The sequence below is a fragment of the Nerophis lumbriciformis genome, linkage group LG03, assembly GCF_033978685.3.
Source record: "Nerophis lumbriciformis linkage group LG03, RoL_Nlum_v2.1, whole genome shotgun sequence".
Lineage (NCBI taxonomy): Eukaryota > Metazoa > Chordata > Actinopteri > Syngnathiformes > Syngnathidae > Nerophis > Nerophis lumbriciformis.
In genome coordinates this window covers 71252081-71280000 of record NC_084550.2, presented here as the reverse complement: position 1 = coordinate 71280000, position 27920 = coordinate 71252081, and the positions used below count along the sequence as shown (strand labels likewise).

The window sequence follows — 27920 nt, the reverse complement described above, 5'->3', positions numbered from 1 at the left end:
TGAGTACAGCTGCATGGTGGTGAGTACAGATGCATGGTGATGAGTACAGATGCATGGTGGTGAGTACAGATGCATGGTGGTGAGTACAGCTGCATGTGTGCATGGTGGTGAGTACAGATGCATGGTGGTGAGTACAGATGCATGGTGGTGAGTACAGATGCATGGTGGTGAGTACAGCTGCATGGTGGTGAGTAAAGTTAAAGTTAAAGTTAAAGTACCAATGATTGTCACACACACACTAGGTGTGGCGAGATTATTCTCTGCATTTGACCCATCACCCTTGATCACCCCCTGGGAGGTGAGGGGAGCAGTGGGCAGCAGCGGTGGCCGCGCCCGGGAATCATTTTGGTGATTTAACCCCCAATTCCAAGCCTTGATGCTGAGTGCCAAGCAGGGAGGTAACGGGTCCCATTTTTATAGTCTTTGGTATGACTCGGCCGGGGTTTGAACTCACAACCTACCGATCTCAGGGCGGACACTCTAACCACTAGGCCACTGAGTAGGTACAGATGCATGGTGGTGAGTACAGATGCATGGTGGTGAGTACAGATGCATGGTGGTGAGTACAGATGCATGTGTGCATGCTTCAATGTGGCTGAAACTCCTTCTTTTGGTGACACTAAAGTGTGCTGCACTCTGTCGAGAGAAGGAAGGAGACATGCTTACTGTTCTTGTGGCGGGCCGACATGACTAATGTGTTCATTAGCCCGGTGACACTAATTAGAGGTTATTAAGCCGCGTGGCCGTGAAACAACGTCACGGACACGATACCAATCAGACTTTGAGTCAGCCGGGGAAATGAGCCCAAGTTGATAGATTTGAGATAGACTGAATATGAAGATAAACACGACGGAGCAGGTCAATACATGAGCAACCAAGCCAACCGTGCAAGAAGTTGACAAGCCGAGTCGTACCTCAACTTACAAGCACCTTAACTTACGAGTAGTCTTGTCCCCATACCAATATTGCAATAGTCAACATACAAGACCACTTGTCTTTTGGTAGTAAGTAAGCCAGGGGTGTCAAACGTACATGATCTGTGGTCTGGATCATGTTTTTGTTATTTTCTGTTAGTTTTAAGACTCCACGAGTTCCTGTTTTTGTGCACCCTTGTTTGTTTTAGTTTCCATGGCGACTTATGATTTTCACCTGCCTTCTTGCGTTCAGGACACACCTGTCTCTAATCGAGAGACTATTATTTAAGCCTGTCTTTGCCAGTTAGTCGGCCTGGCGTCATTGCTCTGTTCACGCCACAGTTTCCTGTTTGTTTCTTGCCATGCCATAGCTTATGCTAGTTTTTTTACTTTAACTCCAAGTGCCATCAGTCTTGTTTTACGTTTTTTGGACCTTTTAGAGAGAAGATAATTAAATAGGTTCCTACCTTCACGCCTTGTCCTCATCACCCAAGAAGTCTTATCATTTCAGAATGCATATTAGTTGTAAATGAGTGGGCAGCAGCAGAGAGAAGGTGTAACACATTCTCCTTTGGTACAATTATATTAGCAACAAATCAAAAGCTGTCTGCACTTTCTCTCCAGTTCTGACCTTGCATTTGCCAGAATCCACCAAGTCACTTACGTTAATAAATCAGCACCGCTGAATATTATTTGGATTACACAGCCCGTTGAATTAAACATTCTGGGTGGGACAACTTGGTGAAAGGTCAGATTTTAACATAAAGAAATATGTTACCAGTTGATTTGAAGTGAATGGACACGCAGAAGTGGTCAGCACCTGTAAAAGTATACACAACACATGCACAGAATAGAATAGAATAGAATAGAATGGACTTTATTGTCATTATATTTGCATATAACGAGATTAAGGACTCCAACTTAAGGTGCGGTAGTGGGAACAAATATGGGGTAAAAATAAATTACACAACAGATAATAAAGAAAAAAAACTAACAATTGAAATAAACAGATCCAATAAAAGTAATAAGCAATCCTGTACAATATACAAAACACTATAGAAATACAAAATAGTGTACAATATACAGAACAAGACAAAAGTACCGGAGTAATAAATAACAATCAGTGTCGGATGTATTGCACTCGAAGGGTAATATTGTACAGTAGAGTATTAGGGTAGGATATTGTATAGGGGTGAATTATTATTATAAGTTAGAGTTCAAGATGGTGACAGCTCTGTGAAAAAAGAAGCTGTCTCTGAGCCTGTTTGTTCTGGCTCTGATGCACCTGTAGCGCCTGCCCGATGGTAGCAGGTGGAACTAGGTAGAAGCCAGGGTGTGTGCTGTCCTTGGTGATGCTTTTTTGCTCTGTTGAGGCAGCGGGAGTTGTGTAAATACTTCAGGGAGGGGAGGGGGCATGATTTTTTGTGCATACTTTATGACCCTCTGAATCGCCTGTTTGTCTGCTTCAGTGCGGCTGGCGTACCACACTGTTATGCAGTACGTCAGCAGGCTCTCGACAGCCGAGCGATAGAAGGTCACCATCAGCAGGAAAATGAAGGTGCACTTTAGGTGCATTCAGGAACATTTAGGTGTTGCCTAGTGATGGGTCCGGCAACACCGATGCATCGGCGCATGCGTCGAGCTCATAGAGCGAAACCCTGTGTCGGTGCGCGTACCGCTTTTAGAAAGTCACGTGACCCATCATGAGCTGTTTTGGTCACGTGACCGATACGCCAACTGTGTCGCCTCCTCTGTGCCCTGTGAGCGGCTCTTTTCTACAGCCGGAGAAATAATAACTAAGAAGAGAAATCGTCTAAAATGTAATACGTCGGAAAAACTTTTCTTTTTTTTTAATAAAAATGTGTAAAAAAATAAAATTAAAACAATTCCCAGTCCACAATCATCCACAACACGTTCTCTTAGATGTCCATGTTATGATACATGTTCACATTATTTATTGACTGTATCTAAAAAAGATAAAAATATATTTTTATTTAAATGAAGATATGAAATAATCCTAAATGAAATACAATGACTTGGTTTATATTATTGTATATACTAGGGCAGGGGTCACCAACGCGGTGCCCGCGGTCACCAGGTAGCCCGTAAGGACCAGATCAGTCGCCCGCTGGCCTGTTCTAAAAATAGCTCAAAGAGCAGCACTTACCAGTGAGCTGCCTCTATTTTTTACATTTTATTTATTTACTAGCAAGCTGGTCTCGCTTTGCTCCACATTTTTAATTCTAAAAGAGACAAAACTCAAATAGAATTTGAAAATCCAAGAAAATATTTTAAAGACTTTGTCTTCACTTGGAATAAGCGGTAGAAAATGGATGGATGGATGGGTCTTCACTTGTTTAAATAAATTCATTTATTTTTTACTTTGCTTCTTATTACTTTTAGAAATACAATTTTAGAGAAAAAATACAACCTTAAAAATGATTTTAGGATTTTTAAACAAATATACCTTTTTACCTTTTAAATTTCTTCCTCTTCTTTCCTGACAATTTAAATCAATGTTCAAGTAAAAAAATGGTTTTTTTATTGTAAAGAATAATAATTTTAGTTTCTGTTTTTTCGACGAAGAATATTTGTGAAATATTTCTTCAAACTTACTATGATTAAAATTCATAAAGATTATTCTGGCAAATCTAGAAAATCTGTAGAATCAAATTTAAATCTTATTTCAAAGTATTTTGAATTTCTTTTAAAATTTTTGTTCTGGAAAATCTAGAAGAAATACTGATTTGTCTTTGTTAGAAATATAGCTTGGTCCAATTTGTTAAATATTCTAACAAAGTGCAGATTGGATTTTAACCAATTTAAAACATGTCATCAAAATTCTAAAATGTATCTTAATCAGGAAAAATTACTAATGATGTTCCAAAAATTCTTTTTTTAATTTTTTCAAAAAGATTCAAATAAGCTAGTTTTTCTCTTCTTTTTGTCGGTTGAATTTTGAATTTTAAAGAGTCGAAATTGAAGATAAACTATGTTTCAAAATTTTATTTTAATTTTTTTCGTGTTTTCTCCTCTTTTAAACCGTTCAATTAAGTGTTTTTTTCATCATTTATTCTCTACAAAAAACCTTCCGTAAAAGGAAAAAAAAATGTACGACGGAATGACAGACAGAAATACCCATTTTTTTATATATATAAATGTATTTATTTAGCTATTCTTGTTTAAATCACACTTACGTGTAACTTACAAATGACAATATATTTATTTATTTAAGTGTGTATCAAACTGGTAGCCCTTGGCATTAATCAGTACCCAAGAAGTAGTTTTTGGTTTCAAAAAGGTTGGTGACCCCTGTACTAGGGCATCAAATCAGTGTCAGTTGAGTCGGTCCATAGGTTGCCTGTAGGGATTTTTAATGTCCAGCAGATGTCAGTATTTAGTGACACAGTATCGACACAGTATCAATACAGTTTTGCAATGTGTCGAAACGCTTCATGACGCCTCATCAACCCATCACTAGCGTTGCCAATTCATTTTTTTATGCCAATGCTTTTTCATCTGCTAATTTGCGGTTATTTGCTATTGTAGCACGGCCACCTGCTGACTGTAGGTGACTTGGATTCAGCTGTTAGAAAGCTACAAAGTTGCTGTAAATCTTTGGTGTCAGGCCATTTGCATGCAAAGTGGTTCAAAATGTCAAAAAAAAATGTCTGAACGTCAAAAAAGAGAATTCTTTTTTAGAGTGGAGTCGTGAATGTACATTAGACCTGGGCAAGGAGATTTGTACTACAAAGTTCTGCAAGAAAACTCATATTATATCAGATTGTACATGGGTTTTTTTTACCCTTCACATTCACATTTCCCCGTGTTTGTTGCATTTTTGTTGTGTTTCGCTTGTGGATGGAGAAGGGGTGTGAGAAGTAAAAGAGGAGCGACGTTCATATGTTGTCAATATTCAGTGTTTTATCCTTCATAGTTAATAGCCTAAATCCCACATTGTTGTCATGTACTTTCTAGGTCTCATTCAGTAGAACATTTCAAATTCCATTCTATATTTAAAGGCGGTCTGTCATAACGTTTTTAGCTTTCAATCATTATAGTGAGGTTTTGTATTAGTGTTCCTAAAAATAGGACCCAGGCACACACACGTATTGTACAGCAGATTTTCACAGCTTAAATATGTGTGTGTGTGTGTGTGCGTATATATATATATATATATATATATATATATATATATATATATATATGTATATATATATATATATATATATATATATATATATATATATATATATATGTGTGTGTATATATATATATCTATATCTATATATATATATATGTATATATATATATATATATATATGTATATATATATATATATATATATATATATATATATATATATATATATATATATATATATATATATATATATATATGTATGTGTGGGAAAAAAAATCACAAGACTATTTCATCTCTACAGGCCTGTTTCATGAGGGGGGGTTCCCTCAATCATCAGGAGATTTTAATGGGAGCATTCACATACCATGGATTATATAGGGCACAGAGTGGGTGGGTACAGGCTGGCGTAGGGGCGTGGTGATTGGCTCATGTGTTACCTAGGAGGTGTTTCCGTCAGTGGCGGCATGCTGTTACAATTTCGCTGCGCTTGTTGAGGGATGACAGGTCTGGACGGTAAATAATAAACAGTTTCTCTTTCAAGCATAGGTTGCATCTTTTATTACCACTATTGTAAGGTGTGCTGGATGCAAGAATTTGCCATGTTATTGAATATTCAACATTATTGTCTTTGAGGTCCCAAATGTGTTTGCTGAGTTCTGTGGTATTCCGCAGGTTTTGGTTCCTGAAAGAAGCCTTGTGATTGTTCCATCTGGTTTTGAACTCTCCCTCGGTTAATCCTACATATGTGTCGGATGTGTTAATGTCCTTGCGTATTACCTTAGATTGGTAGACAACTGATGTTTGTAAGCACCCCCCGTTGAGAGGGCAATCAGGTTTCTTTCGACAGTTGCAACCTTTGTTGGTTTTGGAGTCGCTCTGTCCGGGGGCCGACGGCTCATTTGCAATTGTTTTGTTGTGGTTTGAGATGATTTGTCGTATATTGTTCATACAGCTGTAGCTCAATTTAATGTTGTTCTTGTTGAATACTTTTCTTAGGGTGTTGTCTTTGGGAAAGTGTTTGTCAATCAGATTGAGGAATTTGTGTCCAATGTTAGTTGAGACGTTTTTGCTGTATGGGGGGTTGTACCAGATGATGTCGTTTCGTTTTTCTGTTCTTTTTCGGTTGGTTTCCTGGCGTGGGTTCATAGGTGAGGGTGAAATTGTATCCGCTTTCATCAAGGGCTTTTTGGTACGGGGGGGTTGCTTGGTCAAATTCAGCTTTGCTAGATGACAGCATCGATAGCCTTTTATTAATTCCGGTAGGTATTCTTTTCGTGGTGGTGGATGGGTGGTTGCTGTCATGGTGCACGTATTGGGGTGTTGTGTTGGGTTTCGCGAATGGTTGGTAGCTGTTATTTCTCAGGTTGAAAGTGACGTCAAGGAATTTGACGGTTTGCTTGTTGGCTTCAATCGTGATCCGTAGGCCGTTCTCTTTGAAAATTTGGCATATGCGCTTCTTGGTATTCTCGCTGCTCCTTGGCGAGGCGCGACACACTGCCAGTCCGTCATCACGGTAAATACCAAGGTTCAGATTGAGGCTAGCGAGCTGGGAGAGGAGGAAACTCCCAACGAGTTCACACGTTTCTGCTCCGTCAAAACTTCCCATAGTGACGTCAAATGTTGCATTGTTCTTTTTTTGCCATGGTGTACCTACCGGAATTAATAAAAGGCTATCGATGCTGTCATCTAGCAAAGCTGAATTTGATCAAGCAACCCCCCCGTACCAAAAAGCCCTTGAATATTCAATAACATGGCAAATTCTTGCATCCAGCACACCTTACAATAGTGGTAATAAAAGATGCAACCTATGCTTGAAAGAGAAACTGTTTATTATTTACCGTCCAGACCTGTCATCCCTCAACAAGCGCAGCGAAATTGTAACAGCATGCCGCCACAGACGGAAACACCTCCTAGGTAACACATGAGCCAATCACCACGCCCCTACGCCAGCCTGTACCCACCCACTCTGTGCCCTATATAAACCATGGTATGTGAATGCTCCCATTAAAATCTCCTGATGATTGAGGGAACCCCCCCTCATGAAACAGGCCTGTAGAGATGAAATAGTCTTGTGATTTTTTTTCCCACACATACATATATTGCGCTCTACTACGGTATCGAGCACTATTTTTTGGATAACCTTATTAAGACATATATATATATATATATATATATATATATATATATATATATATATATATATATATCCATCCATCCATCCATCCACTTTCTACCGCTTATATTGGTATATATTGATCGATTGATTGAGGCTTTTATTAGTAGAATGCACAGTACAGTACATATTCCATACAATTGACCACTAAATGGTAACACCCCAATACGTTTTTCAACTTCATGGTAAATAAATATGTATGTATATATATATATATATATATATATATATATATATATATATATATATATATATATATATATATATATATATATATATATATATATATATATATATATATATATGTCTTAATAAGGTTATCCAAAACATATCCAAAAAATATCCTGATGATTGAAGGAACCCCTCATGAAACAGGCCAATAGAGATGAAGTAGTCTTGTGATTTTTTTCCCACACATACATATATATATATATATATATATATATATATATATATATATATATATATATATATATATATATATATATATATATATATATATATATCCATCCATCATCCATCTTCTTCCGCTTATCCGAGGTCGGGTCGCGGGGGCAGCAGCCTAAGCAGGGAAGCCCAGACTTCCCTCTCCCCAGCCACTTCGTCCAGCTCCTCCCGGGGGATCCCGAGGCGTTCCCAGGCCAGCCGGGAGACATAGTCTCCCGGCTGGCCTTCCTCGTGGCCTCCTACCGGTCGGACATGCCCTAAACACCTCCTTAGGGAGGCGCTCGGGTGGCATCCTGACCAGATGCCCGAACCACCTCATCTGGCTCCTCTCGATGCGGAGGAGCAGCGGCTTTACTTTGAGCTCCCCCCGGATGACAGAGCTTCTCACCCTATCTCTAAGGGAGAGCCCCGCCACCCGGCGGAGGAAACTCATTTCGGCCGCTTGTACCCGTGATCTTGTCCTTTCGGTCATAACCCAAAGCTCATGACCATAGGTGAGGATGGGAACGTAGATCGACCGGTAATTGAGAGCTTTGCCTTCCGGCTCAGCTCCTTCTTCACCACAACGGATCGATACAGCGTCCGCATTACTGAAGACGCCGCACCGATCCGCCTGTCGATCTCACGATCCACTCTTCCCTCACTCGTGAACAAGACTCCGAGGTACTTGAACTCCTCCACTTGGGGCAAGATCTCCTCCCCAACCCGGAGATGGCACTCCACCCTTTTCCGGGCGAGAACCATGGACTCGGACTTGGAGGTGCTGATTCTCATCCCAGTCGCTTCACACTCAGCTGCGAACCGATCCAGTGAGAGCTGAAGATCCTGGCCAGATGAAGCCATCAGGACCAAATCATCTGCAAAAAGCAGAGACCTAATCCTGCAGCCACCAAACCGGATCCCCTCAACGCCTTGACTGCGCCTAGAAATTCTGTCCATAAAAGTTATGAACAGAATGGGTGACAAAGGGCAGCCTTGGCGGAGTCCAACCCTCACCGGAAACGTGTCCGACTTACTGCCGGCAATGCGAACCAAGCTCTGACACTGATCATACAGGGAGCGGACCGCCACAATCAGACAGTCCGAAACCCCATACTCTCTGAGCACTCCCCACAGGACTTCCCGAGGGACACGGTCGAATGCCTTCTCCAAGTCCACAAAGCACATGTAGACTGGTTGGGCAAACTCCCATGCACCCTCAAGGACCCTGCCGAGAGTATAGAGCTGGTCCACAGTTCCACGACCAGGACGAAAACCACACTGTTCCTCCTGAATCCGAGGTTCGACTATCCGGCGTAGCCTCCTCTCCAGTACACCTGAATAGACCTTACCGGGAAGGCTGAGGAGTGTGATCCCACGATAGTTAGAACACACCCTCCGGTTCCCCTTTTTAAAGAGAGGAACCACCACCCCGGTCTGCCAATCCAGAGGTACTGCCCCCGATGTCCACGCGATGCTGCAGAGTCTTGTCAACCAAGACAGCCCTACAGCATCCAGAGCCTTAAGGAACTCCGGGCGGATCTCATCCACCCCCGGGGCCTTGCCACCGAGGAGCTTTTTAACTACCTCAGCAACCTCAGCCCCAGAAATAGGAGAGCCCACCACAGATTCCTCAGGCACTGCTTCCTCATAGGAAGACGTGTTGGTGGGATTGAGGAGGTCTTCGAAGTATTCCCTCCACCGATCCACAACTTCCGCAGTCGAGGTCAGCAGAACACCATCCGCACCATACACGGTGTTGGTAGTGCACTGCTTCCCCTTCCTGAGGCGGCGGATGGTGGTCCAGAATCGCTTCGAAGCCGTCCGGAAGTCGTTTTCCATGGCTTCCCCGAACTCCTCCCATGTCCGAGTTTTTGCCTCCGCGACCGCTGAAGCCGCACACCGCTTGGCCTGTCGGTACCTGTCTGCTGCCTCAGGAGTCCCATGAGCCAAAAGAACCCGATAGGACTCCTTCTTCAGCTTGACGGCATCTTGACGGAATATATATATATATATATATATATATATATATATATATATATATATATATATATATATATGTTAAATCTTATTGATGTTATTGACTTGTTGGAGTGCTAATCAGGCATATTTGGTCACTGCATGGCTGCAAGCTAATCGATGCTAACATGCTATTTAGGCTAACTGTATGTACATATTGCATCTTTTTGCCTGGTATAAATATTTGCATGACACATTATCTGTATGTAATATTGGCTGCATTTATTATAATTGTTTGTGTGCCATGTTGTTCCAGACCACAGCAAACGTTACTCAGCTTGCAACGATTGTAATAAATCCATTAGAAGAAGACAGCCTGTCATTACCTTTAACTTGGACACACACATCTATACCTTTAACTTGGACACACACATCTATACCTTTAACTTGGACACACACATCTATACCTTTGGTCATGCTGAGCCACTCATTTCCAGGAGTTATCTCATCCTGTGAGAGGTTTTACTAATGTTTTCCAATGTTGCAAAAATGTGTAGAATACAAATTAAAATACAACATTTCTGTCAACGAAGATGTGCGTCAGCCTTTGATAGTAGGCTAATATAGACACTTACAACATGTGTTGTCTTCATTATAACACTTATATAAGACTTTTAAAGTCATTTTGATAGTAGGCTAATATAACTAATATAGACACTTACAACATGTGTTGTCTTCATTATAACACTTATATAAGACTTTTAAAGTCATTGTGATAGTAGGCTAATATAACTAATATAGACACTTACATCATGTGTTGTCTTCATTATAACACTTATATAAGACTTTTAAAGTCATTTTGATAGTAGGCTAATATAGCTAATATAGACACTTACAACATGTGTTGTCTTCATTATAACACTTATATAAGACTTTTAAAGTCATTTTGATAGTAGGCTAATATAGACACTTACATCATGTGTTGTCTTCATTATAACACTTATATAAGACTTTTAAAGTCATTTTTATAGTAGGCTAATATAGCTAATATAGACACTTACATCATGTGTTGTCTTCATTATAACACTTATATAAGACTTTTAAAGTCATTTTGATAGTAGGCTAATATAGACACTTACATCATGTGTTGTCTTCATTATAACACTTATATAAGACTTTTAATTTTTTGCGGCTCCAGACAGATTTTTATTTTTTGTATTTTTGGTCCAATATGACTCTTTCAGCATTTTGGGTTGCTGACCCCTGATATATATATAGATAGATAGATAGATAGACATACCGGCTCCCAGACACATTTTTTACTCTAAATGTGGCCCCTGAGTCAAAATAATTGGCCAGGAGGTCTTATGTACACCTTGAAGACTCCGCTACAACCACAACTACGGTCCTGGTGTGCTTAATACGGCATCAAAAAAACACGGCACTTGACTTGAGAGTATTTCAGTGTTGTTGTGTGTGTTTTAACGTCTTGTTGTGTCCTCATTTCAGACTGAGGCCATCCATCCGGACTGCGCCATCATTGCTCAGCACCTGAGGGCCCGCCAGGCCTGCGGCTTGGCGAGGTGGAGGGAAGTTCACAACCAGACCGAGCTCAGAGGTGAGTTCCTGGGGCCTGATGACTCCGTTTCACCAATCAAATGCAGTCACTGGTTACGTTTGACTCCGTTTCACCAATCAAATACAGTCACTGGTGACGTTTGACTCCGTTTCACCAATCAAATGCAGTCACTGGTGACGTTTGACTCCGTTTCACCAATCAAATGCAGTCACTGGTGACGTTTGACTCCGTTTCACCAATCAAATACAGTCACTGGTGACGTTTGACTCCGTTTCACCAATCAAATACAGTCACTGGTGACGTTTGACTCCGTTTCACCAATCAAATGCAGTCATTGGTGACGTTTGACTCCGTTTCACCAATCAAATACAGTCACTGGTGATGTTTGACTCCGTTTCACCAATCAAATACACTCACTGGTGATGTTTGACTCAGTTTCACCAATCAAATACAGTCACTGGTGACGTTTGACTCCGTTTCACCAATCAAATACAGTCACTGGTGACGTTTGACTCCGTTTCACCAATCAAATACACTCACTGGTGACATTTGACTCAGTTTCACCAATCAAATACAGTCACTGGTGACGTTTGACTCAGTTTCACCAATCAAATACAGTCACTGGTGACGTTTGACTCCGTTTCACCAATCAAATACAGTCACTGGTGACGTTTGACTCCGTTTCACCAATCAAATACAGTCACTGGTGACGTTTGACCCCGTTTCACCAGTCAAACAGAGCCAGTGGTCATGTGACCGCCGCTGAAACAACAACCAGCTTAAGCTTACATGAACTCAACGTCAAATTTGAGGAAGCACATGGCGGTAAGTAACGTTAGTAGATATTTTGGCTGTCACTGTAGACTGATGTTAGCTTCCCTGCTATGAATCACTGTCAAATGTACATCGTGTGGGGACATTTATTAACGCACTGCAGCCTCATAGACAGACAAAGACAACCCCCCCCCCCCCCCCCCCCCCCACACACACACACACACACAGTCGCACACACACACCAATCAGAAGTGCACAGTGTGTTCTCAGGTGCAGCCCACACCTATCAGTTTATGGTTTGCGTAAAGGCTAACTTGTTATTTTCCTTTGTAATCTCTGCCTACTGAGCCTATGGTGCTATTAAGTTATTGTGGCTCAATTTGCCTTCATTTTTTTTATGTTAATGTATTATTATTTAATATATATTATTGTTTTAGTTGCTTAAGAGATATTCCTGGCTCTGAATTTGCTCATTGCTATTTTTATGTTTTTGTGCATTATTTGTTGCCGTCATCATTAAACGAACAGGTTACTCATCAGTTACTCAGTACTTGAGTAGTTTTTTCACAACATACGTTTTCCTTTTACTCAAGTAAATATTTGAGTGACTCAGGGCCGGCCCGTGGCATAGGCCGTTTAGGCAAATGCTAAGGGCGCCGTCCATCAGGGGGCGCCACGCCAGTGCCACAAATGTTGGAGAAAAAAAAAAAAAAGTTGGTACTATTATTTCTAAATACAAAAAATAATCCCACGTTAATTAAAATGCAAAGTAAAGCCTATATAATAGAAATATTATTTGTTACAACATTACACCCCCCCCTCCCCCCCTTCGCCCGGTGCGCCCCCTCCCTTCCCGTATCATGACTCTTTTTGGACGTCACCACATCAAAAAATCAACACAAGATGTCAAAACGGCCAAAACTGTCAGGTGCCCAGGGAAGAAAAAAGAGAAAAGAAGAGGAGGAGAAACGAGAAAAGACAGAGGTAGCAGGTAGGTAACGTTAGCCTACATGAAATTATTTGTCTGTTACAGAATGTAGTAACCTGGCTTTTTAGCATTAAGCTAATGTTACATGATTCGGCAATTGCTAATCAATAAATAGCTAGTTCTGTTTTAACGTCGGGTTAATATTGTGGAGGGGGCTAAATTGTTATGGAAAATAATAATGTAACGTTAGGTAATTACAGTACTCCCACCTTACATTCCTCAGGGACATTTGTATTAGATCTTTTAAGCAGGTGTTTTTTGTTTACATTGTTATTGCCTTCTGGTTAGCTAATGTTTGCCCTGCAGGTAATAGTCACTTTTCCACCCCTTTATATATTAGGTATAGTTGTAAGCCTAGTTGTTAAAGTGCACATCATTAATGTTAATTAAGCAATATGTATGTAAAAAATATTGTATTTCATATATTCATTTTTTTTTTTTTTGCATTCATTTATTTATTCATATTTTTTTTAATCTTGTTAACTATTCTGATTGTTAATTTGCTTTCTTTAAGTAAAAAAAAGGTCAAAGACAAAGCTATTCGGTTTCTTGTGAGTATATGCAGTTCACTGCCGATGTGGGGGGGCACCATCTAAAATCTTGCCTAGGGCGCCAGATTGGTTAGGGCCGGGCCTGGAGTGACTACTCCTTACTTTTACTTGAGTAATAAATCTCTAAAGTAACAGTACTCTTACTTGATTACAATTTCTGGCTACTCTACCCACCTCTGGTGACAACGCAAGATGTTTTTACACCATGACGGGGGAATGTAGTTTAACTGTGGATTTCATTCACGGCTCGCAAAAAAAGTAATTCTGATTGTTCCCACATGACTAATAAGAAAGTAATGGAAACCAGAAGGGGACGATATGTGATAAATACGTAAACAAACCAGTAATTAGACTGCTCCTTGAAAACGAGCATCACTATAAAGCTTCAGGGGCAATGAACTTGAACATTTTCTCCACTAATTTGATGTAAACGAGCCCTGATGCCAGCAAACAAAGGACTGACACAAGACTCTGGGCGCACATTTCCGTCTGCGACTCATTACAAAGATAAATGTCGTGTGATGAAGTTTGCTGTCAGAGTGAGTGTGCTGGTGTGTCCGTGTGACGACAAGCACCCGCAGCACACATTCTGCCAATTGTCATGTCTGTGTAATCATGTTTTTGTTTTAAGTCATGTTTTTGTTTAGTTATAGGAATCTTTGGTTTCTGGCTTTTCACTCCCTTGTCTTGTTTGCATGATTACCCCATTAGTTTCACCTGTTCCACGTTTGGACTCATTGTGCACTCTTGATTGTCACCATAGCAACCCATTAGTTTTCACCTGTCACGTCACGCACCTGTTTCACGTCTTGAGTCACGCACCTGTTTTCGTTAATCATGTCTGTAGTATTTAAGTTCATTCATTTTCTGTTGTTCGTCCTGACGACCTCACACCACATTTATGCTCTGTCCATTTTTTCATGTCCATGTTCACGCTGTTCCTTTTTTGTCCATGCCAAGTAAGTTTTCTTTATTCAAGCCATAGTTTGCAAGTTTTGTTTAATTGTTCATAGTTTATTCTCCGCCACTGTGCGCACTTTTTGTTTGATCCTTTTTTTTGTATTTATAGTTAATAAATAAATCATGTACCTTCATTCCCGTCTCGCCCGTGCCAACTTTCCGTTGCATCCTGGAAAAGCACACACCCAGGACCAAGTCTTGACATTAGGTCGTCAGAAAGACAAACTGAAAAACACTGAACTTAAATACTACAGACATGATTAACGAAAACAGGTGCGTGACTCAAGACGTGAAACAGGTGCGTGACGTGACAGGTGAAAACTAATGGGTTGCTATGGTGACAATCAAGAGTGCACAATGAGTCCAAACGTGGAACAGGTGAAACTAATGGATAATCATGCAAACAAGACAAGGAAGTGAAAAGCCAGAAACCAAAGATTCCTATAACTAAACAAAAACATGACTTAAAACAAAAACATGATTACACAGACATGACACCAATAAATATCTTGGTTGCCAGTAAAGGCACTTATTAAACACGACATTTCCTAATAAATAAAATATCAGCTGTCCCAAAAATAGTCTATTTAAAGTGTGTTGACAAAAAAAATATTTTTTGTAAATGTGTAGCTCAGGGGTGTCAAACGTACGGCCCGAGGGCCGGATCAGGCCCGCAAACAGGTTTTTATCCGGCCCGCGGGATGAGTTTGCTGGTTAGAGTGTCCGCCCTGAGATGGGTAGGTTGTGAGTTCAAACCCCGGCCGAGTCATACCAAAGACTATAAAAATGGGAGCCATTACCTCCCTGCTTGGCACTCAGCATCAAGGCTTGGAATTGGGGGTTAAATCGCCAAAAAATTATTCCCGGGCGCGGCCACCGCTGCTGCTCACTGCTCCCCTCACCTCCCAGGGGGTGATCAAGGGGGATGGGTCAAATGCAGAGAATAATTTCGCCACACCTAGTGTGTGTGTGACTATCATTGGTACTTTAACTACCGTATTTTCCGCACCATAAGGCGCCCTGGGTTATAAGCCGCGCCTTCAATGAACGGCATATTTCAAAACTTTGTCCACCTATAAGCCGCCCCGTGTTATAAGCCGCATCTAACTGCGCTAAAGGAATGTCAAAAAAACAGTCAGATAGGTCAGTCAAACTTTAATAATATATTAAAAACCAGCGTGATGTGGGCGCGCATGGAGTCGTATATCAACATGGACGGAGCTGCGTGAAAAAAGCCACCCGGCCTCTTCGCGTAAACTTACCTTAACCACTCGCTCATCTTTTCTTCATCCATCCATCCCTTCGAGTTAGCTTTTATGATGACGCCGGCTGGAAAGGTCTCTTTTGGCAAGGTCTTCCTTTTGAATATCACCATGGGTGGAAGTTTCTGGCCATTAGCATGGCAAGCTAGAACCACAGTGAAGGATGACTTCTCATTCCCTGTGGTGCGAATATTCACCGTACGTGCTCCCGTTGTATCCACAGTGCGGTTCACAGGAATATCAAAAGTCAGTGGAACCTCGTCCATGTTGATAATGTTCTCTGGCCGGATCTTTTTTTCAGCTATCTTGTTTTTACAATATGCACGGAAAGTAGCCAGCTTTTCTTGAAAGTCTTTAGGCAGTTGCTGTGAAATAGTAGTCCGTGTGCGGATGGAGAGATTGCGTCTTTTCATGAACCGGATCCCTGTCGCTTAGTAGGAGCCATTTTGTGGTCTTTACAGATGTAAACACACAAAGGAAATGAAACGTACGGTAATATCCGCGCGCTTTTTCTTCTTCTACGCGGGCGGGTGGTTGCTTACAGTAGAAGAAGAAGCGCTTCCTGTTCTATGGGGGCGGGTGCTTACCTTGGCGGTTGCTTGCCTAGAAGAAGAAGCACTTCCTCTTCTACGGGGAAAAAAGATGGCGGCTGTTTACCGTAGTTGCGAGACCGAAACTTTATGAAAATGAATCTTAATATTAATCCATATATAAAGCGCACCGGGTTAAAAGCCGCACTGTCAGCTTTTGAGCAAATTTGTGGTTTTTAGGTGCGGCTAATAGTGCGGAAAATACGATATATATATAATGTAGTAACAGACATCTTCCTAACAATATGTACATTATACACACTGCAAGTATATATATATATATATATATATATATATATATATATATATATATATATATATATATATATATATATATATATATATATATATATATATATAATTTAGTAACATACACTTCCATAACAACATGTAAAATGTACAATATACACACTGCAAGTATATATATAATGTAGTAACAGACACCTTCATAACAATATGTACAATATACACACTGCAAGTATATATATATATATATATATATATATCTATATATATATATATATATATATATCTATATATATATATATATATATATATATATATATATATATATATATATATATATATCATTTAGTAACATACACCTCCATAACAACATGTAAAATGTACAATATACACACTGCAAGTATATATATAATGTAGTAACAGACATCTTCATAACAATATGTACAATATACACACTGCAAATATATATATATATATATATATATATATATATATACATATATATATATATATATATATCATTTAGTAACATACACCTCCATAACAACATGTAAAATGTACAATATACACACTGCAAGTATATATATAATGTAGTAACAGACATCTTCATAACAATATGTACAATATACACACTGCAAATATATATATATATATATATATATATATATATATATATATATATATATATATATATATATATATCATTTAGTAACATACACCTCCATAACAACATGTAAAATGTACAATATACACACTGCAAGTATATATATAATGTAGTAACAGACACCTTCATAACAATATGTAATATGTACAATATACATTCTGCAAGTATATATATAATGTAGTAACAGACATCTTCATAACAATATGTACAATATACACACTGCAAGTATATATATATATATATATATATATATATATATATATATATATATATATATATATATATATATATATATATATCATTTAGTAACATACACCTCCATAACAACATGTAAAATGTACAATATACACACTGCAAGTATATATATAATGTAGTAACAGACACCTTCATAACAATATGTAATATGTACATAATCCGAAAAATACGGTAATCAAAATTCCCAATATAATTATAACGTAATTGATCATTCACAATATAGATAATCAATGCACCTATTATACTAAGAAGTCACACACATCATTAAAAAAAAAAAAGATTTGGTTGATATTTTTTCCAAATGGCAACAAAGTTCCTGTGATAAAAGCAGGTCTGCCAGGTGGAGGTGATGAAATACTGAGTGCATCATAAAAAGTGTGAAGCGCCACAACTCATACATAGCGAGACAGCGACTTCAATAAGAAAAGAGTCAGCAAAAAAATGAGCCACAAATCCGCGCAGTTTGATTGAAGTCCGACTGACGTTAAATCAGACAACTTCCTCTCCTCCCTGAATAATTTCACGTTTTTTTCCCCGACAGGAAGCCTCGGAGGCAGCTTGGCTTCCGTGCAAACTCCTGCTTGACTTCATGCGCTGCAGGTCACATGACTCACTGTGATGGAGCATGACGACCTTCAACTGCTCACTCTTTAAATACATAGGCTTCTCCGTTAGATCTGGTACTAAATAGGGATGATGATGTTCGAAACCGCTTCTCCCGGTTGTTCGATAAGAAAAGAACCGTTTGATAAGAAATGAACCGATTCCATGGACTTGAATCCCTTTTTGAGAACCGGTTCCCGTTATCGAGGCCACCATAGTAAAGAAAAAGAGTTGGTTCTTTATTCGAATCCCTGGGAACGGATCCCGTCCCACAAGAAATGCCCTGTGGGACATCACAGGAAATGACGTAGCTCAGTCATTAGACTGAGCTACGTCATTTCCTGTGATGTCACACAAGCAGCAAAAATAATGGACCGGAAAAAAACGCCTCAAGGCATGGCTATTCACCTGTAGTGATCACAGAGACAGCTTGTTTTTGTGTTACTGTATATATTTGTTTTTCTGAAAAATCCCACTTAATATACTTTGGGTAAACAACAGTAAATATATATATATATATATATATATATATATATATATATATATATATGTCTTAATAAGGTTATCCAAAAAATAGTGCTCGATACCGTAGTAGAGCACAATATATGTATGTGTGGGGAAAAAATCACAAGACTATTTCATCTCTACAGGCCTGTTTCATGAGGGGGAGTACCCTCAATCATCAGGAGATTTTAATGGGAGCATTCGCATACCATGGTTTATATAGGGCACAGAGTGGGTGGGTACAGGCTGGCCTAGGGGCGTGGTGATTGGCTCATGTGTTACCTAGGAGGTGTTTCCGTCTGTGGCGGCATGCTGTTACAATTTCGCTGCGCTTGTTGAGGGATGACAGGTCTGGACGGTAAATAATAAACAGTTTCTCTTTCAAGCATAGGTTGCATCTTTTATTACCACTATTGTAAGGTGTGCTGGATGCAAGAATTTGCCATGTTATTGAATATTCAACATTATTGTCTTTGAGGTCCCAAATGTGTTTGCTGAGTTCTGTGGTATTCCGCAGGTTTTGGTTCCTGAAAGAAGCCTTGTGATTGTTCCATCTGGTTTTAAACTCTCCCTCGGTTAATCCTACATATGTGTCGGAACTGCCGCAAGAAACCTGATTGCCCTTTCAACGGGGGGTGCTTACAAACATCAGTTGTCTACCAATCTAAGGTAATACGCAAGGACATTAACACATCCGACACATATGTAGGATTAACCGAGGGAGAGTTTAAAACCAGATGGAACAATCACAAGGCTTCTTTCAGGAACCAAAACCTGCGGAATACCACAGAACTCAGCAAACACATTTGGGACCTCAAAGACAATAATGTTGAATATTCAATAACATGGCAAATTCTTGCATCCAGCACACCTTACAATAGTGGTAATAAAAGATGCAACCTATGCTTGAAAGAGAAACTGTTTATTATTTACCGTCCAGACCTGTCATCCCTCAACAAGCGCAGCGAAATTGTAACAGCATGCCGCCACAGACGGAAACACCTCCTAGGTAACACATGAGCCAATCACCACGCCCCTACGCCAGCCTGTACCCACCCACTCTGTGCCCTATATAAACCATGGTATGTGAATGCTCCCATTAAAATCTCCTGATGATTGAGGGTACCCCCCTCATGAAACAGGCCTGTAGAGATGAAATAGTCTTGTGATTTTTTCCCCCCCACACATACATATATATATATATATATATATATATATATATATATATATATATATATATATATATATATATATGTATATATATATATATATATATATATATATATATATATATATATATATAAAAGAAATAATTGACTTTCAGTGAATTCTAGCTATATATATATATATATATATATATATATATATATATACATATATATATATATATATATATATATATATATATATATATATACATATATATATATATATATATATATATATATATATATATATATATATATATATATATATATATATATATATATAAGTAAGAGAAATACTTGAATTTCAGTGTTCATTTATTTACACGTATACACACACATAACACTCATCTACTCATTGTTGAGTTAAGGGTTGAATTGTCCATCCTTGTTCTATTCTCTGTCACTATCTTTCTAGCCATGCTGAACACCCTCTCTGATGATGCATTGCTGTGTGGCACGCACAAAAGTGCTTTCATCAAATGCACTAGATGGCAGTATTGTCCTGTTTAAGAGCGTCACAACATTGCTGTTTACGGCAGATGGACTGCTTTACTGTAGACGTTCTTTATATTGTGGGAAAGCGGACTCAGGTCAGGGAGATTTTCGGGAGAAAATTTGTCCCGGGAGGTTTTCGGGAGAGGCGCTGAATTTCGGGAGTCTCCCGGAAAATCCGGGAGGGTTGGCAAGTATGGTAAAAGTAAAACGTATGTTGTGAAAAAACTACTCAAGTACTGAGTAACTGATGAGTAACCTGTTTGTTTAATGATGACGGCAACAAATAATGCACAAAAACATAAAAATAGCAATGAGCAAATTCAGAGCCAGGAATATCTCTTAAGCAACTAAAACAATAATATATATAAAATAATGATACATTAACATAAAAAAAATGAAGGCACATTGAGCCACAATAACTCAGTAGGCAGAGATTACAAAGGAAAATAACAAGTTAGCCTTTACGCAAACCATAAACTGATAGGTGTGGGCTGCACCTGGGAACACACTGTGCACTTCTGATTGGTGTTTGTATGCATGCATGAGTGTGTGTGTGTGTGTGTGTGTGTGTGTGTGTGTGTGTGTGTGTGTGTGTGTGTGTGTGTGTGTGTGTGTGTGTGTGTGTGTATGAGGCTGCAGTGCGTTAATAAATGTCCCCACACGATGTACATTTGACAGTGATTCATAGCAGCGGAGTAAAAGTAGTGTTTCTTCTCTATAAAACTACTCTTAGAAGTACAATTTATCCCAAAAGTTACTCAAGTAGATGTAATGGAGTAAATGTAGCGCGTTACTACCCACCTCTGTCTATTTGTGCCCGATTTTAGCACCCTACAGCGTCTCCCCGAGGGTAGCAGCTCTAGGTGTCAGTGCCCGGGGTGGAATGGCTCTTTCAGGATGCTAGTATTCACTGTTAGAAGCGGGCTTCTGGGGCCAAACACAACTGCCATGTGGCCCTCAGTGAAAAGCACTTTGACACCTCTGCTTGTTGCCAGAATGACAAGTGATGTAGTTTTAATGTGGAGAAGCAGCAGCACTGAGGATCTTGAAGGAACCACAAGAAGATTGCATACTTGCCAACCCTCCCGGATTTTCCGGGAGACTCCCGAAATTCAGCGGCTCTCCCGAAAACCTCCCGGGACAAATTTTCTCCCGAAAATCTCCCGAAATTCAGGCGGAGCTGGAGGCCACGCCCCCTCCAGCTCCATGCGGACCTGAGTGACGTGTTGACAGCCTGTTCTCACGTCCGCTTTCCCACAATATAAACAGCTAATGATGGAGGGCGAGTTCTTGGTTTCTTATGTGGGTTTATTGTTAGGCAGTTTCATTAACGTCCTCCCAGCGCGGTAACAACACACAACAACAGCAGTCAAGTTTTCGTCTACTGTAAAGCAGTTCGTCTGCCGTAAACAGCAATGTTGTGACACTTGTAAACAGGACAATACTGCCATCTACTGTACATGCATATGTGACCCACCCATAATGTGTCACATTTTTGTGTTGATTTATTTATTTTATTTTGTGGTTTGAATTCGTTTTTGGAGCTGTCATTACACATTTATCAGTATTCACATTGGTCAGTAGGGGGCAGTAGGGCGTTTCTTCCCAATTTAATGCTATCACCTGCAGACCGGAAGTGTCTTGTCATTCTGATGAGAGCGACCAGTCTGTGAACAATTGAAACGTCCTGTGTGCTTTTTCCTCCTGTATAACAGGTTAGTTTTGGTGAATCAACTCACTGAATAATATCCATGTGATCTTTATAAGTTTAAGTACACATTCTGATGGTGGAGCCTAACTCTAAAGTGTTTGTGAGTTGTAGTTTGTATTTGCGAATGAATCCAGTGCACAGCTGCAGTAATCAATACAAAATGGCGACGTGAGTGCGCAATGTTTATATAGGAACTTCTGATCCTAATTCAGACTCCCAAATTAGAGCTCCCGTTTTCTTATTGATTTTATAATGTATATTTGTATAATGTGTGTGTTCTGAAATAGTGACAGAGAATAGAACAAGGATGGACAATTCAACCCTTAACTCAACAATGAGTAGAGGAGTGTTATGTGTGTGTATATGTGTAAATAAATGAACACTGAAATTCAAGTATTTCTTTTATTTATTTATATATATATATATATATATATATATATATATATATATATATATATATATATATATATATATATATATATATATATATATATATATATATATATATAAATATTTATTTATTTATATATATATATATATATATATATATATATATATATATATATATATATATATATATATATATATATATATATATATATATATATATATATATATATATATATATATAAATAAATAAAACTTCGCAAATAACCCAACATGCCGACTAATAAACCCAACTAAATCTGAAATAGGAAAAATCAGCAAAATAATCCTGGACAGAGTCAACACAAAAATCAAGGACAAAACACCACTCAACCAATGGAGAAATACAGCAGCAGTAATCAAATGGTTCAACAACATCCAAGACAAACAACAGCACAACTTTATCTCCTTTGATATCGAAGAATTTTACCCTTCCATCACGCAAGACCTACTGACTCAAGCACTAGACTTCGCCTCAGACTACGACTCAATCACATGCAACGAAAGAAACATCATCATCCACGCAAAAAACTCCATTCTCATCCACAACAGTACACCATGGCAAAAAAAGAACAATGCAACATTTGACGTCACTATGGGAAGTTTTGACGGAGCAGAAACGTGTGAACTCGTTGGGAGTTTCCTCCTCTCCCAGCTCGCTAGCCTCAACCTGAACCTTGGTATTTACCGTGATGACGGACTGGCAGTGTGTCGCGCCTCGCCAAGGAGCAGCGAGAATACCAAGAAGCGCATATGCCAAATTTTCAAAGAGAACGGCCTACGGATCACGATTGAAGCCAACAAGCAAACTGTCAACACTCCTTGACGTCACTTTCAACCTGAGAAATAACAGCTACCAACCATTCACGAAACCCAACACAATACTCCAATACGTGCACCATGACAGCAACCACCGACCCACCACCACGAAAAGAATACCTACCGGAATTAATAAAAGGCTATTGATGCTGTCATCTAGCAAAGCTGAATTTGACGAAGCAACCCCCCCGTACCAAAAAGCCCTTGATGAAAGCGGATACAATTTCACCCTCACCTATGAACCCACGCCAGGAAACCAGCCAAAAAAAACAGAAAACGAAACGACATCATCTGGTACAACCCCCCATACAGCAAAAACGTCTCAACTAACATTGGACACAAATTCCTCAATCTGATTGACAAACACTTTCCCAAAGACAACACCCTAAGAAAAGTATTCAACAAGAACAACATTAAATTGAGCTACAGCTCTATGAACAATATACGACAAATCATCTCAAACCACAACAAAACAATTGCAAATGAGCCGTCGGCCCCCGGACAGAGCGACTCCAAAACCAACAAAGGCTGTAACTGTCGAAAGAAACCTGATTGCCCTCTCAACGGGGGGTGCTTACAAACATCAGTTGTCTACCAATCTAAGGTAATACGCAAGGACATTAACACATCCGACACATATGTAGGATTAACCGAGGGAGAATTCAAAACCAGATGGAACAATCACAAGGCTTCTTTCAGGAACCAAAACCTGCGGAATACCACAGAACTCAGCAAACACATTTGGGACCTCAAAGACAATAATGTTGAATATTCAATAACATGGCAAATTCTTGCATCCAGCACACCTTACAATAGTGGTAATAAAAGATGCAACCTATGCTTGAAAGAGAAACTGTTTATTATTTACCGTCCAGACCTGTCATCCCTCAACAAGCGCAGCGAAATTGTAACAGCATGCCGCCACAGACGGAAACACCTCCTAGGTAACACATGAGCCAATCACCACGCCCCTACGCCAGCCTGTACCCACCCACTCTGTGCCCTATATAAACCATGGTATGTGAATGCTCCCATTAAAATCTCCTGATGATTGAGGGTACCCCCCCTCATGAAACAGGCCTGTAGAGATGAAATAGTCTTGTGATTTTTTTCCCCACACATACATATATATATATATATATAAATATATATATATATATATATATATATATATATATATATATATATATATATATATATATATATATATATATATATATATATGTATATGTATATATATATATATGTAAAAAAAAAAAAATATATAGCTAGAATTCACTGAAAGTCAAGTATTTCTTATATATATATCTTAACCACGCCCCCCACCTCCCGAAATCGGAGGGCTCAAGGTTGGCAAGTATGAGATTGTGATGCAGACGACATAACTGACCGCACTTTTGACCTCTGAGCCGTGTGAGGAATGCTGGTTAGTTAATTAGTTGATTAGTTAGTTCAAATCAATTGTGCTCTTGTTTTTATGGAGACAACAACTCCTGTTTCCTGTTTCCTCCCGACTGAACATGCTGTGCTTTTATTGGAATGACATCATTCTATTTTTGAGGTGTGCCGCCCTCCCTCCTCCTTCACTTTCTCTTCTGCTTTTGTACCTTTCTCTGCTCCAAGATCCTTCTTTACTGTCACCGTGTCTCTACGTCCTCCTTGAAGTGACTCTTATGTAAGACCGTCTTGGAAAAGTGGGACAGTTGGTGGAAAATCTTTCCAGATTTGACATAAAGCAAACACTTTTGACAAGCTCCTTTTAGCAGCGAGTGCAGAAGGAGAGGAAGTCTCGTTGTGAAGTGGATTTTGGACGGAAGCTGTCTCTGACACATTTTTATGGAACAATACTTCAATACTTGCAATACTTTTCATTCCCTTTGACCAAACTGGGCAAGACAAAAAAAAAGAAATGACAAATGCAAGCAAATGTTGAAAAATTCAAAACAACTAAATTAAAAATATTGGGTACTACAAAAGCCAAAAGCAGTGAAGTTGGCACGTTTTGTATTTTGTACATAAAAAGAGAATACAACAAATCCTTTTCAACTTATATTCAATTGGATAGACTGCAAAGACAAGATATTTCATGTTCACACTGAGAAACTTCTTTTTTTTGGTGCAAATAATCATCAACTTAGAATTTAATGGCAGCAACACATTGCAAAAAATACATTTTTACCAGTGTGTTACATGGCCTTTCCTTTTAACAACACTCATTAAAGGTTTGGGAACTGAGGAGCAGTGTTGGGACTAACGCGTTACAAAGTAACGTGTTACTGTAACGCCGTTAGTTTCGGCGGTAACTAGTAATCTAACGCGTTATTTTTTATATTCAGTAACTCAGTTACCGTTACTACATGATGCGTTACTGCGTTATTTTTACGTTACTTTTTATGTAGTATAAAGTGTGTTTTATCGGAGCGCTGCTGTGTCATCGTTCTGATTCTTCTTGTGTCACAAGCCGGAAAAGAGAGACATGCGCTCTGTGTGGGTGTGTCTGAGTGTGAGTGTGGGGAGGGAGGGGGGCGTGTCTGATCACGGCGGAGCCAGAAGTCGAGTTTGCTAACATGGAGATATTTTCACTACTTTTCTTTTGTCGAGCACAAAGAAAAGAACATTTTAGTTAAATGTAAATTGTGCTTTGGATCAAAGATGCCATCTACTGCCCAAAACAGCAATTCAAATCTGCTGAAACAAGCTACATAAGCAACATGCTTCCACGAAGCTAGTAAAGAGAGATAGAGACTCCAATGACACTTCACCTCCACCACCACCATTTAAGGATTAACTCTGCCTCTGCTCATCATTCAGCACTGAAGGTACACACTCTGTCAATCAATGTTCCCTCTAATTGTTGATGATGTGTGTGAGCAAACGCAAAACCTCTCTGAGCATTCGGTGGAGCCCATGTGAGCAACATCAGACGTGCACACTGTGGCTACACCAGCATCTCCATCCATCCATCTTTTTTCTACCGCTTGTCCCTTTCGGGGTCGCTGGAGCCTATATCAGCTGCATTCGGGCGGAAGGCGGGGTACACCCTGGACAAGTCCCCACCTCATCACAAGGCCAACACAGATAGACAGACAACATTCTCTTATTATTAGAATCAAATGACAGCAGTCATTTCCATTTCTAATATAAGTGTTTAGGCCCACTTATAATGACAATAACAAAAAATATTGTTTTTCATGAACTGTGTACTTGTATTGTTTGTCTGGGTGGAGGTCCTGCTTTGGAAATAATTTGTACCCCTTTCAGACATTGCATTTAGTTCCCATTAAAACATTCACATGTTGCACAATGAGATGTAAGCAGGGGATCATGTGTACATTCCTGCAACTTCCTGTTTGTAAAAAATATATTTTTATTCGTATTTTTTTTAGTATTTTAATATACTAACAGCATTTAATGATTAATATTTATAAATTAAGATTCCTAATAAATGACACTAGAATAAGCACACATTTGATTGGTAAATCATAGAGTAACGACCTGGAATGACACTTTATGTGTGGTGTTGGAGTTGTCCGACTTTTTGTGTGGCTGTAAACGCATCACTGGCTAAGTGCCATATGTGCATGTGTTGGCACACGTGAGAGAGCGAGCGGCTGCTGTTGATATAACAAAGTTGCTTTTGGTCTGGTTTGTACTGCAGAAAATGACCAGTTTTGCTAGATGTCATTTTTTTTACTAATGTTTTGGTGATGTGTTTATGGCCGACAATAAAGAGTTTTGCTCAGTAAAGTGATGGATGGAATTCATGTCCTCAAAGCGTCTCGACAGACGTTACAATATTTGAACAATGATGACGAAATCTGTTTTCTCTGTCGTGTCCGTGTCGTGTCGAAAATTGTTATGCGCTTATTTTTTTATTTGATTTTGTGCGTGGCATAGATTTGCCGTGCGCAGAGGACGCTTGAGCAGTGCACAATTGCACAGGCGTGCACCTGAGAGGGAACGTTGCTGTCAATTCTCTTTTATACTCTTTCATTCTAGACTTCTAGAGTGTTTGATTATCACATGACTCTAAATGTATAGACCATAAAGTTGACAAACATAAAGAGGGATCCTAGTGGGCCAGGCCAATCTTTCCTTATCTCTAAACTAAAACTGGGGAAATGTGTAGAGTGTTCTGGGTTTCAGACATGATTTTGTATAAGAATTATTTGAGGAAGAAAATGCCTGGTTAGACTTTGTGTATGTAGTGTGTGCCTTTCTTGGTTTACATCTATGCTGTTATTATGCTGTTTGTTACTTATGTATGTTATGTTGCAGCTATTTAAAATAGTTTTGTCAATTTGTTCTGGCCAGAAACAAATTGGCCTTTGTAACATATCTTTGTCTTTGTGTGTTGTATGTAGAGCACATTGCTTAGCAGAGTTGAGTGATGCAAATGCATGTCAAGTTGATCAACACATTGTATTATTCTCCAGTGCAATAACAGTACTGAAATGAAGGCTATAAGGGCATTAATGGGAGCCTTAAAAAAAAAAAAGAAAAAAAAAAGAAGTAACTAAATAGTTACTTTTCACAGTAACGCATTACTTTGTGGTGTAAGTAACTGAGTTAGTAACTGAGTTACTTTTGAAATGAAGTAACTAGTAACTATAACTAGTTACTGCTTTGCAGTAACTAACCCAACACTGCTGAGGAGACATATTTTTGAA

General features: G+C 39.2%; 1 protein-coding gene across 6 annotated transcripts in view; it reads left to right on the top strand.

Moving 5' to 3' along the window:
- Positions 1 to 27920, top strand: part of LOC133589992 (vasoactive intestinal polypeptide receptor 1-like) — an 82270-nt gene that overhangs the window by 650 nt on the left and 53700 nt on the right. For all 6 annotated transcript variants that reach the window (XM_072912891.1, XM_072912888.1, XM_072912890.1 and 3 more), the window contains exon 2: positions 11125 to 11233. In XM_072912891.1, the coding sequence (XP_072768992.1) occupies positions 11125 to 11233 (109 nt within the window). The remainder of the gene's footprint in view (positions 1 to 11124; positions 11234 to 27920) is intronic.